The 12,906-nt window shown below is 41.5% G+C and overlaps 1 protein-coding gene across 1 annotated transcript in view; it reads left to right on the top strand.

The window, feature by feature from the left end:
• The window catches only part of LOC109867335 (CD44 antigen), a 36,690-nt gene extending 26,089 nt beyond the window's left edge, over positions 1 to 10,601 (top strand). Inside the window, exons 5-8 of the mRNA XM_020456446.2 lie at positions 2,595 to 3,164; positions 6,771 to 6,854; positions 7,626 to 7,704; positions 8,016 to 10,601. Coding sequence (XP_020312035.1) covers positions 2,595 to 3,164; positions 6,771 to 6,854; positions 7,626 to 7,704; positions 8,016 to 8,229 — 947 coding nt within the window. The 3' untranslated portion in view covers positions 8,230 to 10,601. The remainder of the gene's footprint in view (positions 1 to 2,594; positions 3,165 to 6,770; positions 6,855 to 7,625; positions 7,705 to 8,015) is intronic.
• Positions 10,602 to 12,906: the final 2,305 nt, after the last annotated feature.

Here is a 12,906-nt window from a genome sequence, read left to right as displayed (position 1 = left end):
TTGTCGCTGTAGCTTGCTCAGAATGACCAGTTACAGTGCCTTGCGAAAGTATTCGGCCCCCTTGAACTTTGCGACCTTTTGCCACACGTCTCAGGTCTTTTGCAGACTCCATCAGGTTTTCTTCCAGAATGGTCCTGTATCATCCATCTTCCCATGAATTTTAACCATCTTCCCTCTCCCTGCTGAAGAAAAGCAGGCCCAAACCATGATGCTGCCACCACCATGTTTGACAGTGGGGATGGTGTGTTCAGGGTGATGAGCTGTGTTGCTTTTACGCCAAACATAACGTTTTGCATTATTGCCAAAAAGTTCCATTTTGGTTTCATCTGACCAGAGCACCTTCTTCCACATGTTTGGTGTGTCTCCCAGGTGGCTTGTGGCAAACTTTAAACAACACTTTTTATGGATATCTTTAAGAAATGGCTTTCTTCTTGCCACTCTTCCATAAAGGCCAGATTTGTGCAATATACGACTGATTGTTGTCCTATGGACAGAGTCTCCCACCTCAGCTGTAGATCTCTGCAGTTCATCCAGAGTGATCATGGGCCTCTTGGCTGCATCTCTGATCAGTCTTCTCCTTGTATGAGCTGAAAGTTTAGAGGGAAGGCCAGGTCTTGGTAGATTTGCAGTGGTCTGATACTCCTTCCATTTCAATATTATCGCTTGCACAGTGCTAAATGGGATGTTTAAAGCTTGGGAAATCTTTTTGTATCCAAATCCGGCTTTAAACTTCTTCACAACAGTATCTCGGACCTGCCTGGTGTGTTCCTTGTTCTTCATGATGCTCTCTGCGCTTTTAACGGACCTCTGAGACTATCACAGTGCAGGTGCATTTATACGGAGACTTGATTACACACAGGTGGATTGTATTTATCATCATTAGTCATTTAGGTCAACATTGGATCATTCAGAGATCCTCACTGAACTTCTGGAGAGAGTTTGCTGCACTGAAAGTAAAGGGGCTGAATAATTTTGCACGCCCAATTTTTCAGTTTTCAGAAATATCCAATAAATGTCGTTCCACTTCATGATTGTGTCTCACTTGTTGTTGATTCTTCACAAGAAAATACAGTTTTATATCTTTATGTTTGAAGCCTGAAATGTGGCAAAAGGTCGCAAAGTTCAAGGGGGCCGAATACTTTCGCAATGCACTGTAGCTATGCAAGCTGGTCAGACCTGAGAACTACAACCACCACTGGCTACTTTGTCTCCTTACCCGTTGAAGGACACATTCATGTTTATGTGGCCTACCCCCTCCACCCAGGCATTATTCTACACTGTTTGAGTTCAAGGGGTCTGTCACAATATCTATCAATTTAACCACTTTTGCAGTCAAATTGTTTTACTCAACCATCTATTTCATATATGGGAGACATTAAAGATATTGAAAAACATGGTTGTGTTTTGTTATACCTCGGGGGGCCTTGCTACTAGCCTATTCCTCTCAATGGTGAATAAGGTGTTGTGAGGCAGAGAGGCACAGAGTGACCCAAGATTATCTGATTGTCCCCAGTGGAAAACAGGTCTAATTTGGATGAAAACAACATGGCTGACATTAGCTAGCAACCTGTCCATGGTTATTGCAGATAACTGCACAACAGATTCACTCTGAATGTGCTTTACAACCGCCTGAAATTGACTGAATTTGGGTCTGTCAATTAGCAAATATGTATTCAACTGCCGACTGTCCTCCAAAAGTAGCTTAATATCTCTTACACATCCAGGGCAGCAGGTATCCTAGTCGCTAGGGCGTTGGGAAAAATCTGTCAAAGTGCCCTTGAGCAAGGCACTTAACCCTACTGGCTCCAGGGTTGCTGTTGATAATGGCCTTGCTGTGATCGACGAGGTTGTCTCCGGGGGAGTGGGATATGCAAAAAACAAATGTACAATTCACATATGCATATTAATATACACATTCACATGTGTGAAATAGGACAAATATACTGTAACCACAGTCTTAATAAAAGGGAGATAGATATGAATTGCTGTCTCAACAGACATCTTTTATATGATATGATTTATTGGTAATTCGATCTTCCATGTTCTCATTTCCTACAGAAACAGTACAGTAAACGCATGTGGAAATGACTGTGTAACTCGTTGTAATGACCGGTAAACAGATCATTACACTCTGGTACACATCAGATGATGTCATAGGTTACATAATGGATGTCAAAAGATAGGCGTGAGATCGCTTATCACCGTGATGATATCCACTTGGAAACTTTCACTGGCCAGGCAGTCTTGGCAGACACAAACAAAAGCTATCAATCACCTACCTGACAGGCTATTCATCTCCAGGTCAATTACAGGGCTGTCTCTCTAGTCTTCACAAGCTTCCATCTCTTCTCCATTCCTATATGGTAATCACTGCTCTATACAGTAGGTGATTGGAGAGATGAAAGCATGTCTACCCCCCCATTGCTTTCACCAATCCAACCATGACAGATTTGGGATAACCTTTTGGAATGAGGGGATGTGTTTTGTGAATAATAGTTTTATATAGTTATAATTTGATATAGTTATAGTTTTACAACAGTTTTAATATCAGAACTGGGCTCATGCATCTATCTTTCTGGTCTGCTTTCCCACAGGTGAAGCCACAGAGCAGCCTAAGACAGAGGAGGTCCCAGAGGAGAAGACAGACATCCAGACATATGCCCCAGCAGTGGTGGAGGACCAGGACCAGGTACAGCCAGAGGCCACAGAGGGAACCCCAGAGGACAGGGCCCAGCCTGAGGACAGAGCAAGCACAGAGCCTGACACAGTGGATACCACCTCTGCACCTGAGAAACAGGGAGCCGAGAGCACCACTGAGGTAGTTGAGGAAGTGGACCCGACCCAACCTGCATCCACTGAGGCTAGCCCAGAGGAACCAACATCTGGGGCTGTGGGTGAGGGCTCAGAGGGGGCAGCCACAGAGAGCCCTGGTGGGGAGGAAGAGCAGACTGAGGGGGATGAGACCCAGTCAGCCGGCCGCACTGGGGTGCTGGCCACTGAGATGGAGGACACCACCGGGTCTGGGATGCAACCGACTGGCGCTGAGGAGGGGGCCTCTTCTATTGCACCACCTGTTGGACAGCCAGGAGAACCACAGGGCTCAGCCAGCGAGGAGGATGTGCAGGAGATCGTGCCAGAGCAGGAGGAGGAGGAGGGGGTAGAGGGTAAGCAATTACTCTGTTTGTTACATTCATAATATCACATACAGAGTACTGTTTTTTGCTTTGCTTTGTCACTCAGTTTGGTATCATGAACATAATTATAATGACAATGTATTTAATTTAAATAGCGCACTTTAAAATACAAATACATCTCAATTAAATCATATATCATGTCAGAACAGAGAAACTTAAGAGGTACAAAACAAGTGCCTGGCATTACCCTGCAACAATTATACTTTTCATATATGATTTCTGTGACAGGATGAATGAAAAGCTTTCCCTGAGCCTAAAAATAGCAGTTGTGATACTCAAGGGCAGGATGTCCCCCTGTACATTTTGGTCCTAATGCAGATGCCAATCATTCTGCTGCTGCTGCAAAATGTTGAACCAGCAACCTTTTCCAGTCAGTGTGGTATGTATAAATGTTTGCATGAGGTGTTCCTCTTTAGACCCCTGGTTACACCCCAGAGAGAGGAAATTGGTGGAATATGGTTAGGAAGCCTAAACTAAAGATACGTTCTGTGTTTATCTCAAATAGCCTTTTTTGCTTCCACACAAATTTGATTTGTATTTAGCTACGTTTTTGTAAACAAAAGTATAAGCACCACCAAAACAAATTGATACATCTCCATGATGAAACGTTTGATACTATGACATTCATCTATAATGACAGAAAAGGTTTTAAAAGTTTTACAAAATGTTTAAAGATGTATCAACTGATGTGTACATCTTCAGTCGTATCATTAATCAAAGCCATTTAATAACTGGCTGAGTCTAGCCAGAATCACGACAACACATATCTATATAACATCACTGCCCTCTGGCTATACTGTACAACTGTTTCCAAGGCGACTCAAAAATCTGTGCTTTCAAGGTGATTAATTTAATCATATCAATCTCTAAATATACATCTCCGTGTTCGTCGTTCTCCTCAACACTTTTGTCAAGACACATTATTATGCAATCTCTAATACAGTCTTCTCTGACTGTAATAACTAGCACCATCTTTACCTGTTTTTATCTTTACATAAATAGTAAGTATCCTTTACATTTTCTTGAAAGTGCTTAGTCCGAACTCAGAGAAGGATACTTAGAACAGATAGCCTACCACCCACACACAGCAAAGTTTGGTCCGACTCTGGGAAGTTAAAGAACTAACTTCGCCCCCTGGTGTTGGGGTGTGAAAAAGATTGTAGATTAAACCTCAAATTTCCACTCTTGTTTGTATTGTAATATCTGTGTGCATTTAGAGTTATATAAGAAGACATGTGGCACTATTCAAGTGCAAGGAATCATTTGCATAGTCAGCTCTATGGTAAAGTGTCACGCCCTGACCATAGAGAGCCCTTGTTTCTCTATGGTGTCGTAGGTCAGGGCGTGACTAGAGGGTATTCTAGTTTATCAATTCTATGTTGTGTTCTAGTTTATATTTTCTATGTTGGTGTTTTGTATGATTTCCAATTAGAGGCAGCTGGTAATCATTGTCTCTAATTGGGGATCATATTTAAGTAGCTATTTTTCCCACCTGTGTTTGTGGGATATTGTTTTATGTTTGTGCATGTGCACCACGTAGTCACGTTTAGTTATTCGTTTATTGATATGTTTTGTTTTGTTTAAGTTTCTCTTTGAATTAAATATGTGGAACTTAACATCCGCTGCACTTTGGTCCCGTTCTTACGACAGCCGGGACATAAAGTTGTAGTTTGATGACACTTTCAAATAAAATAAGCACTCAGATTGACCACCATTCATGAAGAAATATTCCATGGAGGCTTGAAAGTTTTTCTTTCTCTGTGTGTCCTCTCCTCTGTGGAGTTTGTTTGAACAAGGCTCCCCCTCTTGTGACCGGATGAGGGAGAGTGTGAAAGAGAGGAGAGAAAGAGAGGAGCACTAGTACACCACTGACTGTGCCTCAGCATGATTCTTCCTCTCAACTCCCCATCTGTACTGGCTCAAATTCTCAATACAAGAACTCTATATAAACAATCTCTGCATCCAATGATTTAATGTAATACACAGACCCTTTCAACACAGTAGCTAATATTTGGGTCCAATTCTCCTATAGTGTATTCCTATGGGGCATCAAGTTGTATTTTGAAGCACTGAATCATTCAGTCAAATCTATCTTAATAATGGTGTGTTTGTGCACTACTGTGCACCACTGAGATTCACATTAGTCCTGAATAGTGAATAGTGTAAGCAAGAGGACCCCCAAGTTGTGTTATAATATAACAACTGCTGGCCCACAGCCTTTTATTATTCATTACATTATAATTGGATTCTTATTCATTAGATGTATTTCTGTATTTAGATTATTTAATGCAGGGGTGTCAAACTCATTCCACGGAGGGCAGAGTGTCAGCGGGTTTTTTTTTCTTTTTCTTTCAGTTAAGACCTACTATAAACAACCAGGTGAGGGGAGTTCCTTACTAATTAGCTACCATAATTCATCAATCAAATACAAGGGTGAGCGAAAACCTGCAGACGCCCGTGCCCTCCTTGGAATGAGTTTGACACCTGTGATCCAATGAGACAGTTTAGAAGTAGAGGGGGAGGCAAGGAGGGATACGACAGGAGACACAGTAGGAAGTGTGGACGTAGGGATACGACAGGAGACACAGTAGGAAGTGTGGACGTAGGGATAGGACAGGAGACACAGTAGGAAGTGTGGACGTAGGGATAGGACAGGAGACACAGTAGGAAGTGTGGACGTAGGGATAGGACAGGAGACACAGTAGGACGTGTGGACGTAGGGATAGGACAGGAGACACAGTAGGAAGTGTGGATGTAGGGATAGGACAGGAGACACAGTAGGAAGTGTGGACATAGGGATAGGACAGAAGACACAGTAGGAAGTGTGGGAGTAGGGATAGGACAGGAGACACAGTAGGACGTGTGGATGTAGGGATAGGACAGGAGACACATTAGGAAGTGTGGACGTAGGGATCGATCTGGTAGAGGATGTATTGCTATGGGGGGAATGACTCCCCAAAATGGGCACTACTTTCCACCAGAGCCCTGTCTGAGAAATAGGGTGGCATTGATTTACCCTATGAGATACTAATCAGATAAACTGTGCTGTTCTGTGCTAAGGTTTTCGGGAGTTTACCATATTGTTCTCATTATAACACTTAGCACAATGTCACTTTAATAACAGCAATAACTTATCAATTACTTTGCAATGAAATATTGGCATTCGCTCTCAGATGCCAACTCTGCCCCAACGAGACAGTTCCACATTCCTTAGTAGGTTCAGTTCATTCCACAGCTATAACATCAGCCCTGTTGTAGCACATGATTTCTGGTCATCACATGATAGTGTTCTACATCATCACATGACATTGCACAAAATCACAGTCTGTCATTGCTCATACCCAGGCCCGTCTGTCTGATTGACAAGATGGATGGTCTTCATCACACTTTAGTGTGATAACCAAGCACTATTATGTGGGGTCTACTGCACTCTCTCCAGGGGCTCTGTGTGTGTTACCTGGGTGGACGTGTATGGCATCTGATGACACCAGTTGACATCTATGTGTAATTCATTTGTGAGGCATCGGAGATGTTTGTTTAACACTGTATCTCATTGTTCTCCCCATCTATTCCCAGATCAGCCCATTCCCAGGGGGAGGATGAATCCAGGTGAGGGAGTAGCCCCCCCTCCAGCCGGGAAGGAGAATAGTAGCACACCCGGTGAGTGGCCCACTACCCCTAATATCTCTACCAGTAGTATTAATACTATTATTGTACATGTCATGAGTGATTAGTTGAATCATGGCCATGTAATTACAATGTATTATATGGTTTAATGCAGCGATTCTCAATTGGTGGGTCGTTAACCAAATTTGGGTCGTGGGAGGTTTTGTGTGGGTCGCGGGTGTCTGAGTTTTTTTTTATGAAAAGAAAACCCAGTCTGAACTTGACATGACTTAAACCAGGTAGAATGTGTGTAGAAATGATAATGAACTTACATGTTTAAACAATTTATCTTTATTCACAGTATTTTCAGTACAGAGCTATTAGCAGCGCTATGGTTGATTGTGTGGTCTTAAATCAGTGAGTTTATTAACAGTCAACATCAAGAATATGGGCAAAATGTAATTATTGACAATGAAAGAGGTGGGAATGTTGTTTCCTTGTCATACAGTTGGTACATTTAATATCAATATAGCATTACAAATAATTTTCCAGATTGTATTTTGCCGATTCTTTTTAGCAATGCAAATATTGTGTCATGACTGAGACCACCTGGTTTAATTTGGGTCCCTAGGCAAAACCACTTGAGAACCACTGGTTTAATGGGTTCATAATGTATTAATAATTGTGCAAACAATTTAATTTATATAGCACTTTTCATAGCACTTTGCATTGTAAAGGGGCATATGCTACACCTCCAAGTGAGAGACATTATAGACATGAATTATTCATGTTATTCAACCTTTCTCATTTCTTTCCTTTGTGCAGATTGGCTGATCATTGTGGGAGTGGTTGCGGCAGTGGGCGCTATTCTCCTCGTGTGTGCTGCTGTGGCAAAGCGGAAGAGGTAGGTCTCATTTCACCAATTGGAATTCTGATCAATAATTAACTGTGTGCATTACTCCCTCTCTCTGTCTTTTAGCTGGTGGGAGTATCCTAATGTGTTCACTGCTTCCTCTCTCTGCCTGTTAGCTGATGACAGTATCCTAATGTGTTCACTGATCCCTTTCTCTGTCTGTTAGGTGGTGACAGTATCCTAATGCTAATGTGGTCACTGATTCCTCTCTGTCTGTTAGCTGGTGACAGTATTCTAATGTGTTCACTGCTCTCTCACTCTCTCTCTCTCTCTCTCGCTCTCGCTCTCTCTCTGGCTGTTAGCTTGTGCGGTCAGCAGCAGACCCTGATGATCACCAACAAGGATGGTAGTGACGGGAATGGGGCGGTGGCGTCTGTGGCTAGCTCCCGCGCCCAGGAGAGAGAGCAGGAGATGGTGACCCTGATGAACAAAGAGAAGATCCAGGAAAACGGCAACACAGAGGAGTTCACCGTCATCACACTGGATGAGTCCCCAGAGAAAGGACAGCTGGCATGAGAGAGGAGAGGAGGAGGACAAGGAGGAGAAGAGAGAGGGGACAGAAGGATAGAGAAAGATGAGTAGCTATGGGGGTGCTGACACTGGGGCAGGACTAGAGAAGGTCTGGCTGGGGGTGGAGATGGACACTTTGGCCTGCTACCAAGAAGACAGACACATTGAACATGCCAGCTGGGTTTGGGTGGGGGATTTGTAAATTTAAGGGATGGTTAATGCTCTATTGATTCTGTCGTTGTATTCTGGGGAGAATGGCTGGTTTGTGTCACCTTGCTACTAAGGTGCAACATCGGAAACTGGCCCTGTCCTTTGCCTGTCTCTCAGATTGGCTAGCTAGACTGTTAAAGCCAAGATGAGCAGAATGCTACTTTCTACCCTGTTATGTCAGGTATGTGGTTAGGATTGGATAGTTCCCAGGCCTAGGGTTTGGACTGAGTCGCTTCATCTGGGGTGTCAAGCCAGGCTTCATACACACATGCTGATATTCACCCCTGCCTTTCAATCAGTGTCTAATCTAAATCTGAGAAAATCAGTCTGGCTTCTCTAGTCAATCAGTAACATTAATTTAATAATAATAACAGGTTGAAATATAACCCTACAGATCCTGTGACAGTGGGGGACTGGAGGTTGACATCCCTGCTCTATGCCGGGATCTGAGTGGAGATGTTGAAGAGGTGTGTGTGTGTGTGTGTGTGTGTGTGTGTGTGTGTGTGTGTGTGTGTGTGTGTGTGTGTGTGTGTGTGTGTGTGTGTGTGTGTGTGTGTGTGTATGCACAGTATGTACCGTATGTATGTGTGAGGGGAGAGAAGAAGGGTGTTGATAAAGGCACAGGGGTGTGAGTGGGAGTTTTTAAAGGTGGGGGGTGGGGGTCTTGGTTTGCCCACCAAGACCAGTCGGGGGTTGAGGTTGAGGGTTAGGTTGAGGGGAAGGACATTGTTGATAATGTGTCACTTGAAGCTTTTGAGGCATTGAGTTGGAAAAACAGGCGTGCAGAAATGTGAAAACTAAACAGACGTCGTCAAATAATTTGGCTGGATGTTCATGGGATTAATATTGTTTATTATGGATAGGTAAATGTGGGACGTGTTCAATATTAACCCTCTGTATATTTCAGTTGTTTCCTGTGGATTGGGATTTTGTTTTTACAAGAAAACACAACAAGATGTTAGTATTTTAATTAATGCAGTTTGGATTTTTCTTTATATTTTTGCTTCTGTATATAATGTACACGTATTTTCCAAATGCCTTAGCAACAGTTGTCATTCATCTTTGTTGGCATGCAATGCCCTTTAATGAATAAATGAAAGCTGTCATATTTGAGAATTATTTAATCAAAGTCAGAACCTATGGTGTTCAATTGTGATAGAACATTGGCAATAGTCAGAGTAGATATTGTATGAATCAACTTCATGTATAATATTCAAAACTGTGCATTTTAAAAACATTTTTTTATGATGTCTATTAACATGGTCTGTATAAATAATACATTCGTGTTGAGTAGCGCATAGGATTATATGGAATATCAACAGCTTTCGGAGAATAAATGCAATGGTCAGATGTGGATGTTGGAGTACACGTATCACATGTACTTACCATATAGGTCACCTTATATGCTATATTGACAGAAATGTGCCATTTACAATGACCTAGCATTGTGTAGTAATGCATTACACTGTGATGGAACCTAATAACTGTTGTTAACGGCCAACATGAAAATCAATGTACAATCCTGAGGAGTGACCGCGTCCCTCACTGACAAAATAATTGATTTGGCTGGACACACTGACAACAACACATGATCTGGACACAGATATTACAGTAATGGGCAGAACAGTAGAACTCTAAGCACAACTCTGGATTCTACTTCTCTGGGCTCCTTTGTAACAAAGCAGCAGAGGCCATCATATTTCTTTCCCTGTTATGTGCACCAGAGAGAGGGAGGTTGATGAATTCATGTGTCTCTGGCTAGGAGCTCTGTGTCTCCATACTGATCCAGGTCCCAATGTGCCCATTGCTCCACACCTCCATCTGATTACATTATAATATTTATGCTGTCTCTTTCTTTCATAGGCAAATCACTTTTATGTGTGATTGTCCATGGATATTATGTGGATATTATGAATCCTCTCATATCAGTTTGACAGTACATTTGTCATGCCTTTTGAGTAAGCGGCATGACAAATGTGTGTCCCAGCTTTTTTGTGTGGCTTTTTGCCTCTGCTTTTGTTCCTCTCCGATCTTGCTCTCATTTGATTCACTTTGAGGAAAATTTGAAAATGTATTAGGGTAGGAGTGTGTAATGATGAATTAATAAAACATTGTTAATGAGAAAATATGTGTAAAGTCATGGATGAAATAAATGTGTATAGAGGAAATGTTTGATTGTGGTGTTCATTCAGCGGGCAGGAGGGAGGGAGGGAATGGAGAGAACAGGGGTTGCTCAGGAGAAGGAGAAAGTATGGTTGCCATGGTATCCCAGTCATGATGCAAGAGTATGTTTTTACCCAGGCAAGACAGAGAGACAGTAAGACAAAGAAAGCCATTTTGAAAGCTGCAAAGGCCATGTTCTTGTAGATGTAATCACAGACACTGTGATTACATCTTGAAAGGTTAAACCAGTCTCATATAGCGACTTCAGCTAAGTCATCTAATATTCTAAAATAGTATCAGTGTCTTGAGAAATGATTAACACCCTTTGACTTACGTTTTGTTGTCTTACAAATGTGGGATTAAAACGGACTAAATTGTCAAAGATCTACACAAAATACTTTAATGTCAAAGTGGAAGAAACATTTTATATTTTAATAAAACACAAATATATGTTGATTAGATATGAATTCAACCCCGAGTCAATAAATGTTAGAATCACCTTTGGCAGCAATTACAGCTTTGAGTCTTTCTGGGTAAGTCTTTAAGAGCTTTGCACGCCTGGATTGAACAAATGTTTGCCCATTTTTCTTTTAAAAAAATCATCAAGCTCTGTCAAATTGACTGTTGATCATTGCTGAACAGCCATTTTCAAGTCTTGCCATAGAGTTTCAAGCCGGCTTAAATCTAAACTGTAGCTATACCCCTCAGGAACATTCAATGTCGTCTAGGTAAGCAACTACAGGGGGGTAGATTTAGCCTCGTGTTTTAGGTTATTGTTGAAAAGTAGACTGAACCAGATTTTCTTCTAGGATTTAGCCTGTGCTTAGCTATATTCCATTTATTTTAGTTGTAAAAGAACTCCATAGGCCTTGCCGATGACAAGCATACCCATAACAGGATGCTGCCACCACCATTCATTTTTTGCAGTATTGCTTTAGTGCCTTATTACAAACAGGATGCATATATTCTGTACAGGCTTCCTTCTTTTCACTTTGTCATTTATGTTGTTGATACATCCTCAGTTAATTCCTATCTCAGCAATTATACTCTGTAACTGTTTTAAACTCATGGTGAAATCACTGAGCGGTTTCCTTCCTGTCAGGCAGCTGATTTAGGAAGGGCATCTGTATCTTTTTTTTCTTCTTTTTTTATTAGACGGAGGATCAGCTTAATATTGCGGAAAGAATGTTGCTTCTAATGTAATTGTCTGCATCATTTCCAATCCGCCATATTTTTTGGGTAAATATATATATCCATACCCGTGTAACGGTTGTCTTGGAAGGAAGAAGGAGAGGACCAAAGTGCAGCGTGGTTAGTGTTCAATCAAAACTGAACACTGAATAACAAAAACAACAAAGCAACAACCGAAACAGTTCTGTCTGGTGCAGACACACAAAGACTGAAAATAACCACCCACAAAACACAAAGGAAAACAGGCTACCTAAATATGGTTCTCAATCAGGAACAACGAAAGATAGCCGCCTCTGATTGAGAACCATATCAGGCCAAACATAGAAATAGAAAATATAGAAAAACTAAGACTGCCCACCCCAACTCACACCCTGACCATACTAAATAAAGACAAAACAAAGGAATAAAGGTCAGAACGTGACAACACGCATGCATACATATACACATATATACATACACATACTGTACCTATATAGACATACATAGTTTTTTAAAGAATATACAGTGCCTTGCGAAAGTATTCGGCCCCCTTGAACTTTGCGACCTTTTGCCACATTTCAGGCTTCAAACATATATCTTTATGTTTGAAGCCTGAAATGTGGCAAAAGGTCGCAAAGTTCAAGGGGGCCGAATACTTTCGCAAAGCACTGTACCTTTATTATTATTCCCCGCAGACCCTACCGCCGATCCCCCAATTGGAGTAAACTAATGAACACTTCTGCTTTTACCTTCAATTTATACATCTTATACACATTTTACAGACACAGTCTACTTTACAATAGTTCTCTCTTGTTTGTTTAGTCCTTCCTCTATTTCTGATGTCCATCCAGTTTGTAACTGGCTATTGTCTATTTGTAACTGTGCTATTTCACAGAAGTTCTGAACCTATATACATTTTACAGATCCCATATACTTTACATTGTTTATCTTGTTATTAGTCCCACCCTTCAGCTCCATTCAACCCCTCCCATCTATCTCTCAACATCATCCATTTCAGATTTCTACTTGCCATATATTTTTCAACTGTAATGTGATGCTTCACAAAATAATTGAACCTTCCTATTCTCATAGATTCTACAGATTGTAAATTAAAAATAAACATTTTTGCTAAAATAATTA

The sequence above is a fragment of the Oncorhynchus kisutch genome, linkage group LG22 (genome assembly GCF_002021735.2).
Source record: "Oncorhynchus kisutch isolate 150728-3 linkage group LG22, Okis_V2, whole genome shotgun sequence".
In the NCBI taxonomy this organism is placed as follows: Eukaryota; Metazoa; Chordata; class Actinopteri; order Salmoniformes; family Salmonidae; genus Oncorhynchus; species Oncorhynchus kisutch.
This window is presented reverse-complemented; position numbering and strand designations above follow the sequence as displayed.